Source organism: Misgurnus anguillicaudatus, chromosome 8 (assembly GCF_027580225.2).
Source record: "Misgurnus anguillicaudatus chromosome 8, ASM2758022v2, whole genome shotgun sequence".
In the NCBI taxonomy this organism is placed as follows: domain Eukaryota; kingdom Metazoa; phylum Chordata; class Actinopteri; order Cypriniformes; family Cobitidae; genus Misgurnus; species Misgurnus anguillicaudatus.
In genome coordinates, this window is record NC_073344.2 from 15,029,086 (window position 1) to 15,055,092 (window position 26,007).

At 40.8% G+C, this 26,007-nt stretch overlaps 1 protein-coding gene across 2 annotated transcripts in view; it reads left to right on the forward strand.

The window, feature by feature from the left end:
- Positions 1–26,007, forward strand: part of srgap3 (SLIT-ROBO Rho GTPase activating protein 3) — a 197,775-nt gene that overhangs the window by 41,265 nt on the left and 130,503 nt on the right. For both annotated transcript variants that reach the window (XM_055212339.2, XM_055212340.2), the window contains exon 4: positions 4,454–4,516. In XM_055212339.2, coding sequence (XP_055068314.1) covers positions 4,454–4,516 — 63 coding nt within the window. The remainder of the gene's footprint in view (positions 1–4,453; positions 4,517–26,007) is intronic.

A 26,007-nucleotide genomic window follows, 5' to 3' on the forward strand; every position in this document is an offset into this window, starting at 1 on the left:
ATTGATATTACGCAGTGCCTGAAAAAAGTCCCCTGCTATTAAAAGTTACCAAGGGGACTACTTTCTGGTGCTGCGTAATATCATCACTGATTTAAGAATGTACTAAAAACAAGACAAAAATACTAAGTAAGAAAGATATTTTTGTGGTGCGTTGATTATTGCGTCCTGTTTCATGAATAAACAAACAAACTTCCTAACTAGGCGTTCACACCAGACGCGATAGAGGCGGCAATCGTGGGTGAATTATATGCTAAGTCAATGCAAAGACGCATCCTGCGGCGCGAAAGGCGCGGCGTGGATGGCGAGTTCCGCACATATTGAACGTTGCCGCGGGAAACGCGCAGGTTGAAAAATCTGAACTTTGATAGATTTTCGCGCCGCGTTAACCAATCAGGACCTTCCTATAGTAGTGACCTGATTACAGGAAGTGAGCAGAGTCTCAGCAGAATTGCAGAAGCCCCTCCCATGACTAGAATTTCACACGCGGCTTTCATGCGCGAATGAAGCGAGTAAACCCAATTACGCATGGTAGCCGCCTCTACCGCGGCTGGTGTGAACACACCATAAGTCCTCTTGCAAGCAAATTTACAGATTACAATTATTTATTTATATTATAGAGTGAATTTTACACAATGTGTTCAAGGTGTCAAATCGACTAGAAGTTAGACCCTGCTGCAACACACTGTCTTCAACACATCACACCTGAGAAACGCGTTTTGTGGATAGGTAGTGGCCTTCGTGCTATTTTGTAAGTTCTTATTTGAAGAGTTAACGAGATAACTCAGTTTTTACAATTTTTCAGAAATCTCATTTTTTTGTTTCTCAATAAATGAATTAATACCGCGTTGCGCGGTCCTGTTTACGGTTGCTTAGTGATTTTAACGTTCTTGGCTACGGGGGTGTGACAGCATACTTCCGGTCGCCGTAGCCGTTCCATTCCCAGCTGTTGCTTAAAGTCCCTAATATCAATTCAACTGCAGTTGGTTTGTTTTGATTTAAACGTTCATAACTTAAAAAGTACAGCTAAGTAGCACCACAAAACAAAATAATAACATGATAACATAATAATAAACATGTTTTGACAAAAATGTTAGAAACTGAGTTATCTCGTTTTGCAACGAAACTCTTCATTTGTACTTTATGTCTTTGGGGCTTAAATAAGCAGTAAGTAAACACTAACAGAAGTTTTGACAAATGTAAAGATTCAGCACACAGCAAGAGCTCAGCATCGACTTGTGTTGTCTCTCTGGTGGATCGGTTATAGATGAATGAGCAGCAAAGGCTTCTGGGAAACATGACAGTGTTCTTACAACAGTGTTACCGGTGGAGAGAGATTGCAGTGAGTTAGTGGCTTTGGCTCTTTCATAAAATTGCATCAGAGAGCTATTGCCATATATTTTCTTCTGTGAATGTGACATGCACAACAACAATGCAGATTTACAATTAATAATGATTCTGAATGCATAATAAAGTTTGATATGGCTGAAACGTTTTGTTTTTCATTTCATTTGATTATTTGAGCATAAATCTAGGCAGCGTACAGTACAGTAATGTACAGTACTGTATGAAATCTTGTTGCTTGGTAATACAGGTCTTGACAGGATAATATAAATGCTTATTTAAGCTTACATTTGAAGGCCTAAATTGTATGTTTGATAAAGCGCAATAATGTCTCGATGTCTCATACTGTGCTCAGGTTTGCCGAGATGCCAAAGCCTTTAATGAACAATTGCAATTGAATTTAAACACTTTACATCAAATTATTCTTAAATTGTATAACTCTATACTCGTTTATTATCCCACATAATTTTGAGAGTTAGATTAAGTATCTAAAGCTATGAAAGTTTTACCATTTCATAGACACAATCTTCCATCCTTACATGAAGTCAACTTCAGATGTACAATATGCTATTCCTGTGTATTATCTAAAAATAAAATCGTAATGTATGTATGATGTAAAAGTACTTTTAACGTGGCTGACCAGATGCTTATATTGGTTGCAGTAAGTGGCTGTGCTCATTTGAAAGTGTAAGAGATTCTTCTTCTCCAGGCACAGCCTTGACTGTAATCATACTGCAACATTTATTGATCATTCAGAATTATAGTGCATTATGATTTATGACTGTAAAATGGCATGGGATGGAGACTGGGGTGATGCTTTTAGGTGAATGCTTAGACTGGGATGGGATCAGAATCAACTCTACAGTGTGACAGATAATGAATAACTATGTATTCGACTCAAAATATCACAAAATGTAAATGTATATCGTTCTGTTTGACTCAAAATATCACTGAATGTAAATCGCACCATCTTGCTTTATTCCAGCATGCTCATTGCTTCATTTTTTAACTGTTGAAAACAAAAGTGAAGAATGGTTCTGGGATCGGAAGAGTCTGTAGATAAGGGAATGTTACTTTGTCTTTCTCACCCCAGACGCCTTTTCTGTGTCAGTCTCACTGGTTTGTGACTAATGAAGGGACTTGTGCTTGCAGTGAATGATTTCTAGCTTCCCTGGAGTTCCAGTCCTCCTGTTCCTGGCAGATTGTCTCACCTACTTAAAAGTTAAATGCAGAAAATTCTCTCGCTTTTAGATCACATGGCTGTGTATGTTTGTGTATGGAGAAGTTTCTGTGGTGTGTGGGAGGAGATACAAAATGTTTTTCTCCTGAAGTCGTCTTCGTCTTTACAGACATATTTGTAGAATTATAAAGTGCAGTTTTATTTAGCACAGCAATATGCATTTGTTTTTATTGCCGTTGTCAGAGGACAACTGTGCTGCAACGTATTTGAATGTTTTGCACAATTAAAGGCTTAGTACACTCTCCGAAGTAAATGTACAAGAAAGTAAAAAAGTTGTCACTGGTGCGGTACCTTTTCAAAAAGTACACTTTTGTGTCTAAAAGGGGCATATTGGTACCTCAAAGGCACATATTGGTAGCTTAGAGGTATATACTGGTATCTCAAAGGGACATATCTGTACAATGGTAAATATTAAGACCTTTTTTTAAAGGTTCTGTCCTAGTGACAGCTTTTGTACTTTTTTTTCTGAGAGTGTAGATTTGAAGTTATTAAAATATAATTTATCTAATCATTAAACGGAAATTCCACTTTTTTTGAAAATATGCTCATTTTCCAGCTCCCCTAGAGTTAAACATTTGACTCTTACCATTTTTGGAATCCATTCAACTGATCTCCGGGTCTGGCGGTACCACTTTTAGCATAGCTTAGCATAATCCATTGAATCTGATTAGACCATTAGCATCGAGCCTAAAAAGTAACCAAAGAGTTTCGATATATAAAACTTGACTCTTCTGTAGTTACATCGTGTACTAAGACCGACAGAAAATGTAAAGTTGCGATTTTCTATGCAGATATGGTTAGGACTATATTCTATTCTGGCGTAATAATCAAGGATTTTGCTGATGTAACATGGCTGCGGGGGGCGCAGTTGTGTTGCGCAGTGCAGGACAATGGTCCCCTTGGTTACTTTCAATGGCAGGGGACAATTTTCGGGCAGTGGGTAATATCACTATGCCTGCTGCAGCCATGTTACAGACTACAGAAGAGTCAAGTTTTAAATAGGAAAAATATTGAAACTCTTCTGTTATTTTTTAGCGCAATGCTAATGGTCTAATGAGATTCAATGGATTGTGCTAAGCTATGCTTAAAGCGCCAGACTCAGAGATCAGCTGAATGGATTCCAGAACGGTAAGAATCAAATGTTCAACTCTAGGGGAGCTGCAAAATGAGCATATTTTCAAAGAGGTGGAATGTCCCTTTAATAAAACTCTTTGGCCCCGCCCCTAACACAATCGCGAGCATTCATTCAGGTTTTAGTGGTATTTGAAAATTGAAAGAGATGGCAGCTTTCCCGCCAGTAGGCGTGGTTTTAGTGCCAACAGCGGGCACCCCCCACCGCTTGAAAGCAGAGAATGCAGCCTATTTTTGATAACTTAATTTCTTTACTTGGCATTTTTTTCCATCATTCAAATTTAATTGGGTGGTTAATACGTAGACCAATCTTCATTTTACATTTTATTAGTACTGCTTCCCTACTGAAAGATCCAGCTAAGACCACCATAAGCTGGTGAGCTGGTTTTAGCTGGCCTTCCAGCTTGGTTTTAGCTTGCTGGTGTAGCAAGCTGGTCTAGCTGTGTTTTGGTCACTTTTTAAGCTGGTCTAGATGGACTTAGCTGGTCAGGCTGGAAGACCAGCTGACCCACCAGCTTTGCCAAGCTGGGAGGACCAGCTACTGCCACCTTATACCAGCTAAAACCAGCTACCAGCTTATGCTTGTCTTTGCTAGATTTTTCAGTAGAGTTACAACTACAATACGATTCAGTGTTTCTGTAGCTTTTACTTGGGGTAAAGATTTAAACTGTATACATGTAAGGTTGTAACTGCAGAATTTAGACATTGTTTTATATTTGTAACCCTTTCTTTTTATTTCAGAGTAAAGAAATTGGGATTCAGATGCACGAGGAGCTAGTGAAAGTGACAAACGAGCTGTATACTGTGAGTATAAAGCCTCTAAGAGCTCTCTCTCTCTCTCTCTCTGTCTCTCTCTCTCTCTCTCTCTCTCTCTTCCCCTGAACTGAGCTTTTACCCACTGTGTCCTAACATTGCACCATGGTAACACAGACATTCTGGCCAGAAACAAAAGCATTTTGGCTGTGCGACATGCTTGGGTAGAACTGAAGTTACTGTTGCATAAAATAGGTTTATATTAAAGCACAGAGAACCAAATCAAGGGAACGTATAGTGATGTGTAATGTTGTTGTTGCGGTACTAATGAGAAATTATTATTTATATTTTTGGTCTGTTTGCCTGTATGAGCATTGCATTGTTATATAACTGATTTAAATCTGTTCTGCTGTTGCTGAACTGCATGGTGATATATCAGTGCTTATTTCCGTTATGGCGATGCTAATGTACTGCAGTAACATTTTCTGTTATATGCCCCATGTGCCACTTAGTGCGGATTTCAAGATTCTGACGTTGATGCTGACATTGTTCAGATTGAAAGGCGTAAATTTTAAGCATGTGGCCTGAACAACCAGATGCATTTACAGTCGCATTTTGTATGCATTTCAAACCACTTCCTGAGATCAGATTGCAGCTTACATGCACACTAGGTCAGTTTATACTATCTGATAGCTAATACTATCAAACGTCTGTTTTAAAGCTTCCTGTACAATAGTACTCACATTTTAAATCTGTTTCGATTTCTTTTAAACATTTCAAATAAAATCAAGGCCATTATTATCTATAAAACGCTTTGTTACAAACAGAAATTTCTTTTAAACTGAGACGCTTCCTCTTTCTTTGTTTTTTTTTGTCTGGATGAAATCCAAGATACCTCTGCAAAGGATCGGTCTGAGATTAATGTTGTCACTCATGACGGGGCATCAGAGAGAAATCTTTCACACGTCCCCTTTGCTTGACCCTTTCCAGATGTCCCCTAAGCATCTTTATGCGGGAGGCATAACAACAGAATACAGTCGATTAAAGTGTGTCACAGTTCCTGTGGGCTTTGGTGAAGTGTGCAATTTCCAAAAATCTTTTGTCACCAAGTGAAATTGCAACGGCGACTGATTTCAAAACACTTCCCCTGTCTGTTGTTATGTTATTGTCTCAGCAGACAGATAGCCCTTCCTAAAATCACACCACTGGTTGACTCCATTTTAAAAATATAAGCCATATTAAGCTTTTATTATTGCATGGCTGTGTAGCGCACCAGTTTGTCTTTGGTGATATCCTGTGTACATTTTTTTTTATGAAGGCTAACGTGTTCCCTTGTAATAAACTTAAAATATGTTTTACATTCCCTGCAATATTTTTTTTGTTTGCAATAAACTTTAAATATTGCTAGAAATTAATCCTCTTACTAATCGCCTCTCTTAAAATAATGGTGCTCTGTAGGAGCCCGATTTTTAACAGTGGATCCTTATGATTTAGAAATGTAAGCACTGTTTCTGCCCAGTGCTTTATTCTTTTATAAATTACAGTTAAATTACAAAAAAGTAAAGTGGCAGAAAAGACAGTCATTTCTGTTCATCCTATAGTAATAAATAATTTAAAGAAAGTGGCTGCAATCCATCTTCTGTAAAAGATTCTCAAAACCATTCCTTAAATCCTATAAATGTCACCTATAAATCAGGCCGATTCTGTTTCTTTCTATACATTTTTGAAATAGTCACATATGTGGTTTCAGTTCTGCCTTTCTGACGCTGGTGTGTTTCAAGGTTACTGACAGCTAGGGTAATGTGTCGCTGGAAAAGACATGGGAGAGGATCATTATCCTCCCTTCACTACCCTTCCTTTCTCTTCTCCTTCCCTACAGAACGATCCAAATGAATACGTTCCGGATGATTGCGAATTATTTGTGTTTTCTACTATACATTAAAATGTATAGGCTACTATGAGCATTTGGCTGTATTTTTAGAAAACAGGCTGTGTGCTGTTTATAATTTATGATGATATCTTTTTTTTTTTTTTTACTTGTGTAGAATTTGTTTATTGGATTATTACATACAATACACTAGTTTAACTTTGTTTCATATACTTATTTTAATGTCTTATTAGTTTGATGATTAGTTTAGATTAATATACTGTACATCAGCATTTTATTGGCGATTAGCTCTGTAAATAGTTGCTTTTATTGTTGGTCGACCTCTCATGACTTAAAGGTCCACTGTGTAGATTTTTAGCGACATCTAGCAGTGAGATTTTGAATTGCAACCGACAGCACAGTCCACAGCTCACCCCTCCCTTTTGAAATGCATAGAGAAGCTACAGTAGCCACCACATGACAAACGTGTCATCGTCTGAGACAACGTTGTGACAAAACACGATCTATAGGACAGTTTGTCCGTTTAGGGCGGGTGTACCTCATATGTCCTGAAAAGTGAAGCTGCTGGCTTTTTGATCGCCCCCTGGTGGCTAGATGCAGTACAAGTCATGAACCCCGCTCTCTCCATGGAAACGAATGGGAATCGGGTCAAAATAAAAAAATAATTAAACATCCAATTACATTTTCCGAAAGATGGTTTTGGTCTTTTAACTCTTTCCAGGCCAATGACGGGTTTTTCCGGCAATACATATTTCCACTATTATCTACCAGGTGACACTTTTACCCAACGTATAAAACCCGGAAGCAACTGCTAAGGTCAAACTGTTCAAGCTCCGTGTATGTTTTGATAATCGCTCTGAATCTGATCTCTATTAAAAGTCCCTCACAAAAAGCTTTTTTGAGCTTTTTGCTCAAAATTTGGTATTTTTGAAGAAACCTACCCATATTTGAGAGGTGATAAAAAGAAAACAAATAAAGATAGGATGATTTTTTTTTAAAGCAGAGGGTCTGTTCTTTCATTTAAAGAAGAACATTTTCTGGAAGGCATTCAACTCATAAAAATCATAAAAAAATGCTGGCGCTGGCTGGCAACTTTTTTTTTAAACCCTGGCGGGAACGAGTTAAGGTAGTTGTTATCACGCTGATATATGTTCAAATGTTCATTTTTATGATAAGTTTTATTTTAGCTAGTAATTTGATGTTATTTGAAATTTATGATTATTGAAATTTGTGATTGACAGCTTCTCTGAGCGGACTGTCGGAGATTCAAGGGAAGATTGAACATATAACTTACTATTAATTTTTGATTTCTGTGTTATTTCACATTGACAAAATTAGTTGTATTTAACTTAACTTATTTTAGCATGCCAGTCAAATGTGACGTTCAAGGGGCGTGGTTGAATTGGGCGTGCGAGCGTTTGGGCGGAAGTTTGATACCGCAGCTCTGCCTCCGGGCTCCTTTTGCGCATGCCAAGGCTTCAAACGTTTTTGCGTAACTTGTCGGCGCCCATCATCGTACATTTTACTTTCAGTTTATTACAATGGAAGGAAGCGGTGTCGCATCGTTCATTTTTTTTACAGTCTATGGTTAAGGGCTACTGCAGAAACATGGTGGCGCGAAATGGCGACTTCCATTTAAGGGGACCCAAAGTGTATGCAAAACGGCTCATTCTAAGGTAATAAAAACAACACAGTTCATTTTGTAAGGTCTTTATACACTACTGATACTATAGTTATGTAAATTATATTGCATTTCTGTTAAAAGATACGTCTAGAAGTTACACAATACACCCTTAAGTGACTCTATAAACTGGGGATTAAGGAATTAATGGATTGAAACATATTATGTTGCTATAGCTCAATTGGTTAAGCATTGAATTAGCAATGCAAACGTCATGGTTTTAAAACCCTTAAGAACACACATGCATAACCTGAATGCACTGTGTCGTTTTGGACAAAACTGTCTTCCAAATGGATGTAATGTAAATGTTAAACTTTAAAAGCAGTAGTATCAAAAGTATGACTAGCGACGTTTGCTGCTGATTAGCTGTTCTTGATGTATGAGCAATATAAAGAAAGGAAGGTCTATACTGCAAGCCTTGAGTATTGATCCATCTGCCTCCTTCCTGTGGCTAGAGTTATGTGTTCTGAATTGGCAACAAGAAATATGAAGGTAAAGATTCTGCCGCCCTGAATAACAACATGAAATATCTGCACTGCACTTGTTTTTTTTTTGTTGTGTTTGTGTATTAGTATGATAAATGGACCTTGATTTCCTATAATGAAGAATCCAAAGATAATGCATTTTGTTCATCCAGTTTAATTTAATATTTTACAAGCTACAGGAAGTCAAATAATGACTGTATAATTTAAGATGATGTTTGCTCATCTGTTGACCATGAAAGCTTAGCAGATATTGCCCGCAAACAGGCTTTAAATTCATGAGAGCAAAACTGCATTGGAATATTGGTTGTGCATTTGAGAAGAGTCGTTTTTCTTTTAAATGGTGATTGTGCGGTTACTGATTTCAAGGTATACAGAGGTTTTAAAAAATTTTTGTGATACTGTTTCCATGGTATGAGCTGTTTGCACAAAATTAATTAAATCATGTAATTGTTTTGATGTTTACATTTTATATATATTACATTTATTTTGTTTTTAAATAATATTATAATTTCAGTGTTGCAAACTTGTCACCTTTCGGCAAAATTCATCGTTTTGGATCCAAAATAAGGAATTTTTTAGGGTCCCTCTAGATCCTGTGTTTTTGAAAATGAGGGGTGAGGGGGTTCTGAGACAGGATCGCAGTGAATGAAATTATTAAAATCATGTCCAACTATTGTGGTAACAATTTCAAAACACTAACCCGTTTGGCCTGTTATGTTTTACAATTTATATCACCTTATTTGCTGCCGAAATTTAAGCAGTAGGTGCAGATTAGGTGCACATACTCAACTAATAGTATTTTCTCAATCAGATGAAAAAAATACCTTGTTCACATGCGCAGAAGAATTGTTCTTAAGTTCACGTCCTTATATTTACCTCTTATTTACGTATCACATGATTCTCATAAAACAGAAACACGCAATAGCAAGGCAGTGGCAACACGCATTATTAAGGATAAAGTTGTCATGCGCTGTACATTCTGCAACGTTCATGTCTTTCATAACATTACATAAAAACAATAAAATAGTGTCGTACCTTTCAAAAGCTGTTTTCAAATATCTGAAAACTTCTTATGAACAAACTTTCAAACTCTCTTGTCGCGACAAGAGAAGTTTTCTGTGCGCTGCGATGCCAAGTCCTCTGCTTTTTGCGGACTTCAGATTTGGGGTACTTTTAAACCGTTTCAGCGAGTTTATGTTTTTCTGCGGCTTAAAGGAACACACCCAGGTTTGGGGAATTTAGCTTATTCACCGTATCCCCCAGAGTTAGATAAGTTCATACATACCTTTCTCATCTCCGTGCGTGCTGTAACTCTGTCTGACGCAGCCCCCGCTAGCTTAGCTTAGCACAAAGACTGGAAGTGAATGGCTCCAGCTAGCATACTGCTCCCAATAAGTGACAAAATAACACAAACATTTTAATATTTATGTGTTGTGATTTGTATAATCACACCGTGTCCTGTTAGACGGAGTGATTAGCACAACTCTGACCGAACTCTCTGCTCCTCACCAGGCGGCTTCTCGGGTGCTGCGAGCAAATCACTCCGCCCAAGTAGCAGTGCTTCGCCTTCTGAGAATATAGTTCCCAGTATGTATACTGTTTTAAGATGGCTGTGTCTCATATGACTTGTTATTTGTACACGGTGTGATAAATAGGAAAATGTTCGCGTTATTTTGTCACTTATTGGGAGCAGTATGCAAGCTGGAGCCATTCACTTCCAATCTTTGTGCTAAGCTAAGCTAGCTGGGGCTGCACCAGACAGAGTTACAGCACGCACAGAGATGAGAAAGGTATGTATGGACTTATCTAACTCTGGGGGATACGGTGAATAAACTAAATTCCCAAAATGTGGGCGTGTTCCTTTAACTCTTTCGCCGCCATTGACGAGATATCTCGTCAATTAAGAGAAAACGCTTCCCAAGCCGGAACTTGCAACTTATACAACCCGGAAGTAGCGCCTCACGTGAAAGAGAAAGAACTCTGTGTATGTTTTAAAGATCGCTCTGCATCTGATCTCTATCAAAAGTACTTCGCAAAAATTGAATTATCTCAGCTTTTTGCTCAAAATTAGGTGTTTTTGAAGAAACCTACCCATGTTTGAGAGGTCATTACAAGAGAACTCATGAAGGTAGGATGAAAAGTTTTTTTGTATGTTTGAAAGCAGAGGGTCTGTTCTTTCTTTCGATATATTGTTTGTTTATATATTTAAAGAAGAACATTTTCTGGAAGGCATTAAATTTTGTGAAAATCATGAAAAACAGTGGCGCTGGCTGGCAACTTTTTTAAAAAACGCTGGCGGGGAAAGAGTTTAAGATGAAAAGATTTTGTTTATTAGTTATTGGTATTTGGGCTGTAAATAGAGATTGGGATGCTTTTGGGCTAGTTTTGAATGTTCATTGGGGTGGTTTTGATACGCGAATCTGGCAACCCTCTGCCCTTACGCTGACGTTTGGTTAGGATTACATAGAATGTACATGTAAAGTTAAACAAACATTTTAATCAGATTACAATGATTAGGGTACATGTAAACATATTGTTAGATATAGTCAAATTGTGAAGCATCTGCGCATTTCTGGCTTTTACATCTGAACAACCGTCCCTAAGCAACAAGTAAAGGTGCGCTGGTTTGTTTGCCTTGACAGAAATTGCACAGACACAAGAAACATCATGTGTGGTAAATTAAATCCCAGATTAGGTTAATTTACAGATCAGGGTATTGTATATTGTACATCTAATACATTATATTAGAGCTGTGACTGTAAAATGTTGTGTGAACAGAAGAGGCCCTGGGTTATTTGTTTATGTGTACTGAATAAAATGTAAAACAAATTTCTGTAACACTTCAGAATAAGGTTGTATTTTTTAACATTAGTAAATGCATTATCTAACATGAACAAACAATGAACTATATCGTTTTTCAGAATTTATGAATTCTTGTTCATGTCAGTACAGTTATCACGTTAGTGCATGAACTAAACGTTATTATAAAATGATTAGTAAGTGCTCAAATTAATAAGATTTACAATTTATAAATAATTTAATTAGGGCCCGAGCACACAAGTGTGAGGACCCTATTGTTTTTGCTCCGTTTATTATTATTATTAGGGCCCGAGCACACCAGTGTGAGGACCCTATTGTTTTTGCTTCGTTTATTATTAGGGCCCGAGCACACAAGTGTGAGGACCCTATTGTTTTTGCTCCGTTTATTATTATTATTATTAGGGCCCGAGCACCGAGGAGCAGGCCAGAATGGCCTGCACCGTGGGTGCAAAGCCCTATTGTTTTTGCTCCGTTTATTATTATTTTTCTTCTTCTTCTTCTTCTTCTTCTTCTTCTTCTCCGAAATGGATCGCATTTTTGAGGGCCTAAACATACCCGAAAACTCATGAAAATTTGCACACGCGTCAGAAGTGGCGAAAATTTACATGTAGTATAGGCGTCAGAAGTTGGCGTGTAAAAATGGCTCGATAGCGCCACCTGCAAAATTTCAAGAGAACAGCCCCCCCACTACGAAAAACTTACAGATACGAAATTTGGTAGGGTCATCTATCACCCCAAGACCTTCAAAAAAGTCTCTTGGAGCTAAGCTCTAAACCCCACAGGAAGTCGGCCATTTTGAATATTCTCTGTATTTTTTTGACATTTCGAAGCATCGTACTTTAACGAACTCCTCCTAGAGATTTAATCCGATCATCATCATATTTGGTCAGTCTCATCTAAAGGCCTTTGCGATGCTAAATTGCGGAGATCTTGACTTTTCGTTGGAGGGCGTGTCCGTGGCGGCCTGGCAAAATGTGATGTTTTGCCATGAAACAGGAAGCTGATGTAATTCAGGCATACATTGTCCGATCTGCCCCTGACTTCACAACTTTGATAAGGGTCCAGGCCTGAACACATCAACATGGCATAACTCAGTAACACTTATAGCGCCACCTAGAGGCAGCCAGAAATACCATGTTTTACGCTGTGACTTACTGCTCTTAGATATTTAACCATATCAACATCATATTTCACCAGTGTAATCTCAAGACCTTGTGTGATGATAAAAAGCAACGACCTTGACTTTTCATTAAAGGGCGTGTCCGTGGCGGCCTCGCAAAGTTTTGCTAAATGAATCACATTTTTGACAGGCTAAACAAGCTCAAAAAGTCATAAAACGTTGCACACATGTCAGAAGTGGCGTAAATTTACATGTGGCATAGGCGCCAGAAGTGGGCGTGTAGAAATGGCTCGATAGCGCCACCTGCAAAATTTCAAAAGAACAGCCCCCCCACTACGAAAACCATACAGATATGAAATTTGGTAGAATCATCTATCACCCCAAGACTTACAAAAAAGTCTCTTGGAGCTAAGCTCTAAACCCCACAGGAAGTCGGCCATTTTAAATTTTTGCTGTGATTTCTGTGCAAATTTGGTCATTTCCAGGCTTCGTACTTTAACGAACTCCTCCTAGAGATTTTATTAGATCGTCATCATATTTGGCCAATCTCATCTAAAGGCCTTTGCGATGCTAAATTGCGGAGATCTTGACTTTTCGTGGGAGGGTGTGTCCGTGGCGGCCTGACAAAGTTCGACATTTTCGACATGAAACAGGAAGTTGTTATAACTCAGGCATACAATGTCCAATCTGCTCCACGCTTCACATGTTTGATAAGGGTCTTGACCTGAACACATTTTAATGCCAATATTCAGCTTTAGTCATAGCGCCACCTAGAGATAGCAGGAAATGCCATGTTTTACGCTGTGATTTACTGCTCTTAGAGATTTAATCAAATCATCATCATATTTGGTCAGACTGATTTTAAGCCCTTTGCCGTGATAAATTGCGAAGATCTTGACTTTTCGTTGAAGGGCGTGTCCGTGGCAGCCTGGCAAAGTGTGATATTTCGCCATGAAACAGGAAGCTGTTGTAATTCAGGCATACATTATCCGATCAGCCCCCAACTTCACAAGTTTGATAAGGGTCCCGGCCTGAACACGTCAATATAACAATAATCAGGTACAGTCATAGCGCCACCTGCTGCACACAGGCGGTGTGGCACATTTTTTGTCCTTTGAATATCCACCTATATTTACCCACTTTAATTTATATCCCTCCGGTTCACTGCTTTACTAATGCCATAGGGTGGCGGTGCACATGCGTGCGAGGGCCCTTCCATCGCTGCTTGCAGCTTTAATTAGGGCCCGAGCACCGAGGAGCAGGCCAGAATGGCCTGCACCGTGGGTGCAAAGCCCTATTGTTTTTGCTCCGTTTATTAGGGCCCGAGCACACCAGGGTGTGAGGACCCTATTGTTTTTGCTCCGTTTATTATTATTATTATTTTTCTTCTTCTTCTTCTTCTTCTTCTTCTTCTTCTTCTTCTTCTCCGAAATGGATCGCATTTTTGAGGGCCTAAACATACCCGAAAACTCATGAAAATTTGCACACGTGTCAGAAGTGGCAAAAATTTACATGTAGTATAGGCGTCAGAAGTGGGCGTGTAAAAATGGCTCGATAGCGCCACCTGCAAAATTTCAAGAGAACAGCCCCCCCACTACGAAAAACGTACAGATACGAAATTTGGTAGGATCATCTATCACTCCAAGACCTACAAAAAAGTCTCTTGGAGCGAACCTCTAAACCCCACAGGAAGTCGGCCATTTTGAATTTTCTCTGTCATTTTTGGACATTTCCAAGCGTCGTACTTTAACGAACTCCTCCTAGAGATTTACTCTGATCATCATCATATTTGGTCAGTATCATCTAAAGGCCTTTGCGATGCTAAATTGCGGAGCTTTTGACTTTTCGTTGGAGGGCGTGTCCTTGGCGGCCTGGGAAAGTTTGATGTTTCGCCATGAAACAGGAAGCTGATGTAATTCAGGCATACGTTGTCCGATCTGCCCCTGACTTCACACGTTTGATAAGGTTCCAGGCCTGAACACATCAACATGGCATAATTCAGTAACACTCATAGCGCCACCTAGAGGCAGCAGGAAATACCATGTTTTATGCTGTGTCTTACTGCTCTTAGAGATTTAAACATATCAACATCATATTTCACCAATGTAATCTCAAGACCTTGTGTGATGATAAAGAGCAACGGCCTTGACTTTTCATTAAAGGGCGTGTGCGTTGCAGCCTCGCAAAGTATCGCTAAATGAATCGCATTTTTGACAGGCTAAACAAGCTCAAAAAGTCATAAAACGTTGCACACACGTCAGAAGTGGCAAAAATTTACACAAGGCATAGGCGCCAGAAGTGGGCGTGTAGAAATGGCTCAATAGCGCCACCTGCAAAATTTCAAGAGAACAGCCCCCCCACTACGAAAAACCTACAGATACGAAATTTGGTAGGGTCATCTATCACCCCAAGACCTACCAAAAAGTCTCTTGGAGCGAAGCTCTAAACCCCACAGGAAGTCGTCCATTTTGAATTTTTGCTGTAATTTATGTGCAAATTTTGTCATTTCCAGGCTTCGTACTTTAACGAACTCCTCCTAGAGATTTTAATAGATCGTCATCATATTTGGTCAATCTCATCTAAAGGCCTTTGCGATGTTAAATTGCGGAGCTTTTGACTTTTCGTTGGAGGGTGTGTCCGTGGCGACCTGCCAAATATCAGCGTTTTCGCCATGAAACAGGACGTTTTTATAACTAAGGCATACAATGTCCAATCTGCCCCACGCTTCACATGTTTGATAAGGGTCTTGGCCTGAACACATTTCAATGCCAATATTCAGCTTCAGTCCTAGCGCCACCTAAAGGTAGCAGGAAATGCCTTGTTTTACACTGTGATTTACTGTTCTCAGAGATTTAATCAAACCATTATCATATCAGGTGAGACTGATCTTAAGCCCTTTGCGATGAAAAATTACGAAGATCTTGACTTTTCGTTGAAGGGCGTGTCCGTGACGGCCTGGCAAAGAGTGATGTTTCGCCATGAAACAGGAATCTGTTGCAATTCAGGCATACATTATCCGATCTGCCCTATACTTCACACTTTTGATAAGGGTCCCGGCCTGAACACATTAATATAACAACAATCAGTTACAGTCACAGCGCCACCTGCTGCACACAGGCGGTGTGGCACATCAGTTTCCCTTTGAATATCCACCTATATTTGCCCACTATAATTAAGATCCCCCTGGTTAACTGCTTTACTAATAGCATAGGGTAGCGGTGCACATGCGTGCGAGGGCCCTTCCATCGCTGCTTGCAGCTTTAATTATTATTTTTCTTCTTCTTCTTCTTCTTCTTCTTCTTCTTCTCCGAAATGGATCGCATTTTTGAGGGCCTAAACATACCCGAAAACTCATGAAAATTTGCACACGCGTCAGAAGTGGCGAAAATTTACATGTAGTATAGGCGTCAGAAGTGGGCGTGTAAAAATGGCTCGATAGCGCCACCTGCAAAATTTCAAGAGAACAGCCCCCCCACTACGAAAAACTTACAGATACGAAATTTGGTAGGGTCATCTACCACCCCAAGACCTTCAAAAAAGTCTCTTGGAGCTAAGCTCTAAACCCCACAGGAAGTCTGCCATTTTGAATTTTCTCTGTCATTTTTTGACATTTCGAAGCGTCGTACTTTAACGAACTCCTCCTAGAGTTTTAATCCGATCATCATCATATTTGGTCAGTCTCATCTAAAGGCCTTTGCGATGCTAAATTGCGGAGCTTTTGACTTTTCATTGGAGGGCGTGTCCGTGGCGGCCTGGCAAAATGTGATGTTTCGCCATGAAACAGGAAGCTGATGTAATTGAGGCATACATTGTCCGATCTGCCCATGACTTCACAATTTTGATAAGGGTCCAGGCCTGAACACGTCAACATGGCATAACTCAGTAACACTTATAGCGCCACCTAGAGGCAGCCGGAAATACCATGTTTTACGCTGTGACTTACTGCTCTTAGATATTTAACCATATCAACATCATATTTCACCAGTGTAATCTCAAGACCTTGTGTGATGATAAAAAGCAACGACCTTGACTTTTCATTAAAGGCCGTGTCAGTGGCGGCCTCGCAAAGTATCGCTAAATTAATCGCATTTTTGACAGCCTAAACAAGCTCAAGAAGTCATAAAACATTGCACACACGTCAGAAGTGGCGAAAATGTACATGTGGCATAGGCGCCAGAAGTGGGCATGTAGAAATGGCTCGATAGCGCCACCTGCAAAATTTCAAGAGAACAGCCCTGCCGCTACGAAAAACCTACAGATACTAAATTTGGTAGGGTCATCTATCACCCCAAGACCTACAAAAAAGTCTCTTGGAGCGAAGCTCTTAACCCCACAGGAAGTCGGCCATTTTTAATTTTTGCTGTGATTTCTGTGCAAATTTTGTCATTTCCAGGCTTTGTACTTTAACAAACTCCTCCTAGAGATTTTATCAGACCGTCATCATATTTGGTCAATCTGATCTAAAGGCCTTTGCGATGTTATATTGCGGAGCTTTTGACTTTTCGTTGGAGGGTGTGTCCGTGGAGGCCTGACAAATTTCAGCGTTTTTGCCACGAAACAGGAAGTTGTTATAACTCAGTCATACAATGTCCAATCTGCCCCACACTTCACATGTTTGATAAGGGTCTTGGCCTGAACACATTTAAATGCCAATATTCGGCTTCAGTCTTAGCGCCACCTAGAGGTAGCAGGAAATGCCTTGTTTTACACTGTGATTTACTGTTCTCAGAGATTAAATCAAATCATTATCATATCTGGTCAGACTGATCTTAAGCCCTTTGCGATGATAAATTGCGAAGATCTTGACTTTTTGTTGAAGGGCGTGTCCGTGGCGGCCTCGCAAAGAGTAATGTTTCGCCATGAAACAGGAAGCTGTTGTAATTCAGGCATACATTGTTCGATCTGCTCCAGACTTCACAAGTTTGATAAGGGTCCCGGCCTGAACACGTCAATATAACAATAATCAGGTACAGTCGTAGCGCCACCTGCTGCACACAAGCGGTGTGGCACATCAGTTTCCCTTTGAATATCCACCTATATTAACCCACTTTAATTCATATCCCCCTGGTTCACTGCTTTACTAATGCCATAGGGTAGCGGTGCACATGTGTGCGAGGGCCCTTCCATCGCTGCTTGCAGCTTTAATTATTATTATTATTATTATTATTATTATTTTCCGAAATTAATCGCATTTTTGAAGGCCTAAACATGCTCAAAAACTCATGAAATTTTGCACACGCGTCAGAAGTGGTGAAAATTTACGTGTGGTATAGGCGTCAGAAGTGGGCGTGTAGAAATGGCTCGATAGCGCCACCTGCAAAATTTCAAGAGAACAGCCCCCCCGCTACGAAAAACGAACAGATACGAATTTTGGTAGGATCATCTATCACCCCAAGACCTACAAAAAAGTCTCTTGGAACTAAGCTCTAAACCCCACAGGAAGTCAGCCATTTTGAATTTTCTCTGTCATTTTTTTACATTTCCAAGCGTCGTACTTTAACGAACTCCTCCTAGAGATTTAATCCGATCATTATCATATTTGGTCAATCTCATCTAAAGGCCTTTGCGATGTTAAATTGCGGAGATCTTGAGTTTTCGTTGGAGGGTGTGTCCGTGGCGGCCTGACAAAGTTAGGCATTTTCGCGATGAAACAGGAAGTTGTTATAACTCAGGCATACAATGTCCAATCTGCCCCACGCTTCACACGTTTGATAAGGGTCTTGGCCTGAACACATTTTAATGCCAATATTCAGCTTCAGTCATAGCGCCACCTAGAGGTAGCACGAAATGCCATGTTTTACGCTGTGATTTACTGCTCTTAGAGATTTAATCAAATCATCATCATATTTGGTCAGACTGATGTTAAGCCCTTTGCCGTGATAAATTGCGAAGATCTTGACTTTTCGTTGAAGGGCGTGTCCGTGGCGGCCTGGCAAAGTGTGATGTTTTGACATGAAACAGGAAGCTATTGTAATTCAGGCATACATTATCCGATCTGCTCCAGACTTCACACGTTTGATAAGGGTCCCGGCCTGAACACGTCAATATAACAATAATCAGGTACAGTTATAGCGCCACCTGCTGCACACAGGCGGTGTGGCACATTTTTTGTCCTTTGAATATCAACCTATATTTACCCACTTTAATTCATATCCCCCTGGTTCACTGCTTAACTAATGCCATAGGGTGGCGGTGCACATCCGTGCGAGGGCCCTTCCATCGCTGCTTGCAGCTTTAATTAGGGCCCGAGCACACAAGTGTGAGGACCCTATTGTTTTTGCTCCGTTTATTATTATTATTAGGGCCCGAGCACACAAGTGTGAGGACCCTATTGTTTTTGCTCCGTTTATTATTATTATTATTATTTATTCTTCTTCTTCTCCAAAGTGAATCGCATTTTTGAGGGGCGAAACATGCTCGAAAACTCATGAAATTTTGCACACATGTCAGGAGTGGCGAAAATTTACATGTGGCATAGGCGCCAGAAGTGGGCGTGTAGAAATGGCTCGATAGCGCCACCTGCAAAATTTCAAGAGAACAGCCCCCCCACTACGAAAAACGTACAGATACGAAATTTGGTAGGATCATCTATCACCCCAAGACCTACAAAAAAGTCTCTTGGAGCGAAGCTCTAAACCCAACAGGAAGTCGGCCATTTTTAATTTTTGCCTTGATTTTTGTGCAAATTTGGTCATTTCCAGCCTTCATACTTTAACGAACTCCTCCTACAGATTTGATCCGATCATCGTCATATTTGGTCAATCTCATCTAAAGGACTTTGCGATGTTAAATTGCGGAGATCTTGACTTTTCGTCAGAGGGTGTGTCCGTGGCGGCCTGACGAATTTCGGCATTTTCGCCATGAAACAGGAAGTGGCTCTAACTCAGGCATACAATGTCCAATCTGGCCCACACTTCATACGTTTGATAAGGGTCTTGGCCTGAACACATTTCAATGCCAATATTCAACTTCACTCATAGCGCCACCTAGAGGTAGGAGGAAATACCATGTTTTATGCTCTGATTTACTGCTCTTAGAGATTTAATCAAATCATCATCATATTTGGTCTGACTGATGTTAAGCCCTTTTCCTTGATAAATTGCGAAGATCTTGACTTTTCGTTGAAGGGCGTGTCCGTGGCGACCTGGCAAAGTGTGATGTTTCGCCATGAAACAGGAAGTTGTTATAACTCAGGCATACAATGTCCGATCTGCCCCTGACTTCACACGTTTGATAAGGGTCCAGGCCTGAACACATCAACATGGCATAATTCAGTAACACTCATAGCGCCACCTAGAGGCAGCAGGAAATACCATGTTTTACGCTGTGATTTACTGCTCTTAGATATTTAACCATATCAACATCATATTTCACCAGTGTAATCTCAAGACCTTGTGTGATGATAAAAAACAACGACCTTGACTTTTCATTAAAGGGCGTGTCCATGGCGGCCTCGCCAAATATCGCTAAATGAATCGCATTTTTGACAGGCTAAACAAGCCCAAAAAGTCATAAAACGTTGCACACACGTCAGAAGTGGCGAAAATTTACATGTGGCATAGGCGCCAGAAGTGGGCGTGTAGAAATGGCTTGATAGCGCCACCTGCAAAATTTCAAAAGAACCGCCCCCCCACTACGAAAAACATACAGATATGAAATTTAATAGGATCATCTATCACCCCAAGACTTACAAAAAAGTCTCTTGAAGCTAAGCTCTAAACCCCACAGGAAGTCGGCCATTTTGAATTTTCTCTGTCATTTTTTGACATTTCCAAGCGTCATACTTTAACGAACTCCTCCTAGCGATTTAATCCGATCATTATCATATTTGGTCAATCTCATCTAAATGCCTTTGCGATGCTAAATTGCGGAGATCTTGACTTTTCGTTAGAGGGTGTGTCCGTGGCAGCCTGACAAATTTCTGCATTTTTGCCATGAAACAGGAAGTGGCTCTTACTCAGGCATACAATGTCCAATCTGCCCCATGCTTCACAAGTTTGATAAGGGTCTTGGCCTGAACACATTTCAATGCCAATATTCAGCTTTAATCATAGCGCCACCTAGAGGTTGCAGAAATTACATGTTTTACGCTGTGATTTACTGCTCTTAGATATTTAATCAAATCATCATCATTTTTGGTAATACTGATCTTAAGGACTTTAATATGATATATTCAGAAGATCTTGACTTTTCGTTGAAGGGCGTGTCCGTGGCGGCCTGGCAAAGTGTGATGTTTCGCCATGAAACAGAAAGCTGTTGTAATTCAGACATACATTTTTCGATCTGCTCGAGACTTCACACGTGTGTTAAGGGTCCCGGCCTGAACACGTCAATATAATAATAATCATGTACAGTCATAGCGCCACCTGCTGCACATTTTTTTTGAATATCTACCTATATTTACCCACTTTAATTCATATCCCCCTGGTTCACTGCTTTACTAATGCCATAGGGTAGCGGTGCACATGCGTGCGAGGGCCCTTCCATCGCTGCTTGCAGCTTTAATTAGGGCCCGAGCACCGAGGAGCAGGCCAGAATGGCCTGCACCGTGGGTGCAAAGCCCTATTGTTTTTGCTCCGTTTATTATTATTTTTCTTCTTCTTCTTCTTCTCCGAAATGGATCGCATTTTCGGGCCTAAACATACCCGAAAACTCATGAAAATTTGCACACGCGTCAGAAGTGGCGAAAATGTACATGTAGTATAGGTGTCAGAAGTGGGCGTGTAAAAATGGCTCGATAGCGCCACCTGCAAAATTTCAAGAGAACAGCCCCCCCACTACGAAAAACGTACAGATACGAAATTTGGTAGGGTCATCTATGACCCCAAGACCTTCAAAAAAGTCTATTGGAGCTTAGCTCTAAACCCCACAGGAAGTCAGCCATTTTGAATTTTCTCTGTCATTTTTTTACATTTCCAAGCGTCGTACTTTAACGAACTCCTCCTAGAGATTTAATCCGGACATCATCATATTTGGTCAGTATCATCTTAAGCCCTTTGCAATGCTAAATTGCGGAGCTTTTGACTTTTCATTGGAGGGCGTGTCCGTGGCGGCCTGCCAAAGTGTGATGTTTCGCCATGAAACAGGAAGCTGATGTAATTCAGACATACATTGTCCGATCTGCCCCCGACTTCACACGTTTGATACGGGTCCAGGCCTGAACACATCAACATGGCATAATTCAGTAACACTCATAGCGCCACCTAGCGGCAGCAGGAAATACCATGTTTTACGCTGTGACTTACTGCTCTTAGATATTTAACCATATCAACATCATATTTCACCAGTGTAATCTCAAGACCTTGTGTGATGATAAAAAGCAACGACCTTGACTTTTCATTCAAGGGCGTGTCCGTGGCGGCCTCGCAAATTATCGCTAAATGAATCGCATTTTTGACAGGCTAAACAAGCTCAAAAAGTCATAAAACGTTGCACACACGTCAGAAGTGGCGAAAATTTACATGTGGCATAGGCGCCAGAAGTGGGCGTGTAGAAATGGCTCGATAGCGCCACCTGCAAAATTTCAAAAGAACAGCCCCCCCACTACGAAAAACATACAGATAAGAAATTTGGTAGAATCATCTATCACCCCAAGACCTACAAAAAAGTATCTTGGAGCGAAGCTCTAACCCCCACAGGAAGTCGGCCATTTTGAATTTTTGCCTTGATTTTTGTGCAAATTTGGTCATTTCCAGGCTTCATACTTTAACAAACTCCTCCTAGAGATTTAATCCGATCATCATCATATTTGGTCAGTATCATCTAAAGGCCTTTGCGATGCTAAATTGCGGAGCTTCTGACTTTCCGTTGGAGGGTGTGTCCATCGCGGCCTGACAAAATTCAGCATTTTTGCCATGAAACAGGAAGTTGTTATTAGGCATACAATGTCCAATCTGCCCCCGACTTCACACGCTTGATAAGGGTCCCGGCCTGAACACATCAAAATAACAATAATCAGGTACCGTCATAGCGCCACCTGCTGCACACAGGCGGTGTGGCACATCAGTTTCCCTTTGAATATCTACCTATATTTAGCCACTTTAATTCATATCCCCCTGGCTCACTGCTTTACTAATGCCATAGGGTAGCGGTGCACACGCGTGCGAGGGCCCTTCCATCGCTGCTTGCAGCTTTAATTATTAGGGCCCGAGCACACAAGTGTGAGGACCCTATTGTTTTTGCTCCGTTTATTATTATTATTAGGGCCCGAGCACCGAGGAGCAGGCCAGAATGGCCTGCACCGTGGGTGCAAAGCCCTATTGTTTTTGCTTCGTTTATTCTTATTATTATTATTATTATTATTATTATTATTATTATATTCCGAAATGAATTGCATTTTTGAAGGCCTAAACATACCCGAAAACTCATGAAAATTTGCACACGCGTCAAAAGTGGCGAAAATTTACATGTAGTATAGGCGTCAGAAGTGGGCGTGTAGAAATGGCTCGATAGCGCCACCTGCAAAATTTCAAGAGAACAGCCCCCCCACTACGAAAAACATACAGATACGAAATTTGGTAGGATCATCAAGCACCCCAAGACCTACAAAAAAGTCTCTTGGAGCTAAGATCTAAACGCCACAGGAAGTCGGCCATTTTGAATTTTCTCTGTCATTTTTGGACATTTCTAAGCGTCGTACTTTAACGAACTCCTCCTAGCGATTTAATCCGATCATTATCATATTTGGTCAGTCTCATCTAAAGGCCTTTGCGATGCTAAATTGCAGAGATCTTGACTTTTCGTTGGAGGGTGTGTCCGTGACGGCCTGACAAAGTTCAGCATTTTCGCCATGAAACAGGAAGTTGTTCTATCTCAGGCATACAATGTCCAATCTGCCCCACGCTTCACATGTTTGATAAGAGTCTTGACCTGAACACATTTTGATGCCAATATTCAGCTTCAGTCATAGCGCCACCTAGAGGTAGCAGGAAATGCCTTGTTTTACGCTGTGATTTACTGCTCTTAGAGATTTAATCAAATAATCATCATATTTGGTCAGACTGATGTTAAGCCCTTTGCCGTGATAAATTGCGAAGATCTTGACTTTTCGTTAAAGGGCGTGTCCGTGGCAGCCTGGCAAAGTGTGATATTTCGCCATGAAACAGGAAGCTGTTGTAATTCAGACATACATTTTCCGATCTGCCCCCGACTTCACAAGTTTGATAAGGATCCCGGCCTGAACACGACAATATAACAATAATCAGGTACAGTCGTAGCGCCACCTGCTGCACACAAGCGGTGTGGCACATCAGTTTCCCTTTGAATATCCACCTATATTTACCCACTTTAATTCATATCCCCCTGGTTCACTGCTTTACTAATGCCATAGGGTAGCGGTGCACATGCGTGCGAGGGCCCTTCCATCGCTGCTTGCAGCTTTAATTATTATTTATTCTTCTTCTTCTCCAAAGTGAATCGCATTTTTGAGGGGCGAAACATGCTCGAAAACTCATGAAATTTTGCACACATGTCAGGAGTGGCGAAAATTTACATGTGGCATGGGCGCCAGAAGTGGGCGTGTAGAAATGGCTCGATAGCGCCACCTGCAAAATTTCAAGAGAACAGCCCCCCCACTACGAAAAACGTACAGATACGAAATTTGGTAGGATCATCTATCACCCCAAGACCTACAAAAAAGTCTCTTGGAGCGAAGCTCTAAACCCAACAGGAAGTCGGCCATTTTGAATTTTTGCCTTGATTTTTGTGCAAATTTGGTCATTTCCAGCCTTCATACTTTAACGAACTCCTCCTACAGATTTAATCCGATCATCGTCATATTTGCTCAATCTCATCTAAAGGCCTTTGCGATGTTAAATTGCGGAGATCTTGACTTTTCGTCAGAGGGTGTGTCCGTGGCGGCCTGACAAATTTCGGCATTTTCGCCATGAAACAGGAAGTGGCTCAAACTCAGGCATACAATGTCCAATCTGCCCCACGCTTCATACGTTTGATAAGGGTCTTGGCCTGAACACATTTCAATGCCTATATTCAACTTCACTCATAGCGCCACCTAGAGGTAGGAGGAAATACCATGTTTTATGCTCTGATTTACTGCTCTTAGAGATTTAATCAAATCATCATCATATTTGGTCTGCCTGATGTTAAGCCCTTTTCCTCAATAAATTGCGAAGATCTTGACTTTTCGTTGAAGGGCGTGTCCGTGGCGGCCTGGCAAAGTGTGATGTTTCGCCATGAAACAGGAAGTTGTTATAACTCAGGCATACAATGTCTGATCTGCCCCTGACTTCACACGTTTGATAAGGGTCCAGGCCTGAACACATCAACATGGCATAATTCAGTAACACTCATAGCGCCACCTAGAGGCAGCAGGAAATACCATGTTTTACGCTGTGATTTACTGCTCTTAGATATTTAACCATATCAACATCATATTTCACCAGTGTAATCTCAAGACCTTGTGTGATGATAAAAAGCAACGACCTTGACTTTTCATTAAAGGGCGTGTCCGTGGCGGCCTCGCAAAGTATCGGTAAATGAATCGCATTTTTGACAGGCTAAACAAGCCCAAAAAGTCATAAAACGTTGCACACATGTCAGAAGGGGCGAAAATTTACATGTGGCATAGGCGCCAGAAGTGGGCGTGTAGAAATGGCTCGATAGCGCCACCTGCAAAATTTCAAGCGAACAGCCCCCCCCCCGCTACGAAAAATGTACAGATACGAAATTTGGTAGGATCATCTATCACCCCAAGACCTACAAAAAAGTATCTTGGAGCGAAGCTCTAAACCCCACAGGAAGTCGGCCATTTTGAATTTTTGCCTTGATTTTTGTGCAAATTTGGTAATTTCCAGGCTTCATACTGCAACAAACTCCTCCTACAGATTTAATCCGATCATCGTCATATTTGGTCGGTCTTATCTAAAGGCCTTTGCGATGCTAAATTGCAGAGATCTTGACTTTTCGTTTGAGAGTGTGTCCGTGGCGGGCTGCCAAATTTCGGCGTTTTCGCCATGAAACAGGAAGTGGCTCTAACTCAGGTATACAATGTCCAATCTGCCCCACGCTTCACATGTTTGATTAGGGTCTTGGCCTGAACACATTTCAATGCCAATATTCAGCTTCAGTCATAGCGCCACCTAGAGGTAGCAGGAAATACCATGTTTTACGCTATGATTTACTGCTCTTAGAGATTTAATCAAATCATCATCATATTTGGTTAGATTGATGTAAAGCCCTCTGCGGTGATAAATTGTGAATATCTTGACTTTTCGTTGAAGGGCGTGTCCGTGGCGGCCTGGCAAAGTGTGATGTTTCGCCATGAAACAGGAAGCTGTTGTAATTCAGACATACATTGTTCGATCTGCCCCAGACTTCACATGTTTGATAAGGTTCTTGGCCTGAACACATTTCAATGCCAATATTCAGCTTCAGTCATAGCACCACCTGCTGCACACAGGCGGTGTGGCACATCAGTTTCCCTTTGAATATCCACCTGTATTTACCCACTTTAATTCATATCCCCCTGGTTCACTGCTTTACTAATGCCATAGGGTAGCGGTGCACATGCGTGCGAGGGCCCTTCCATCG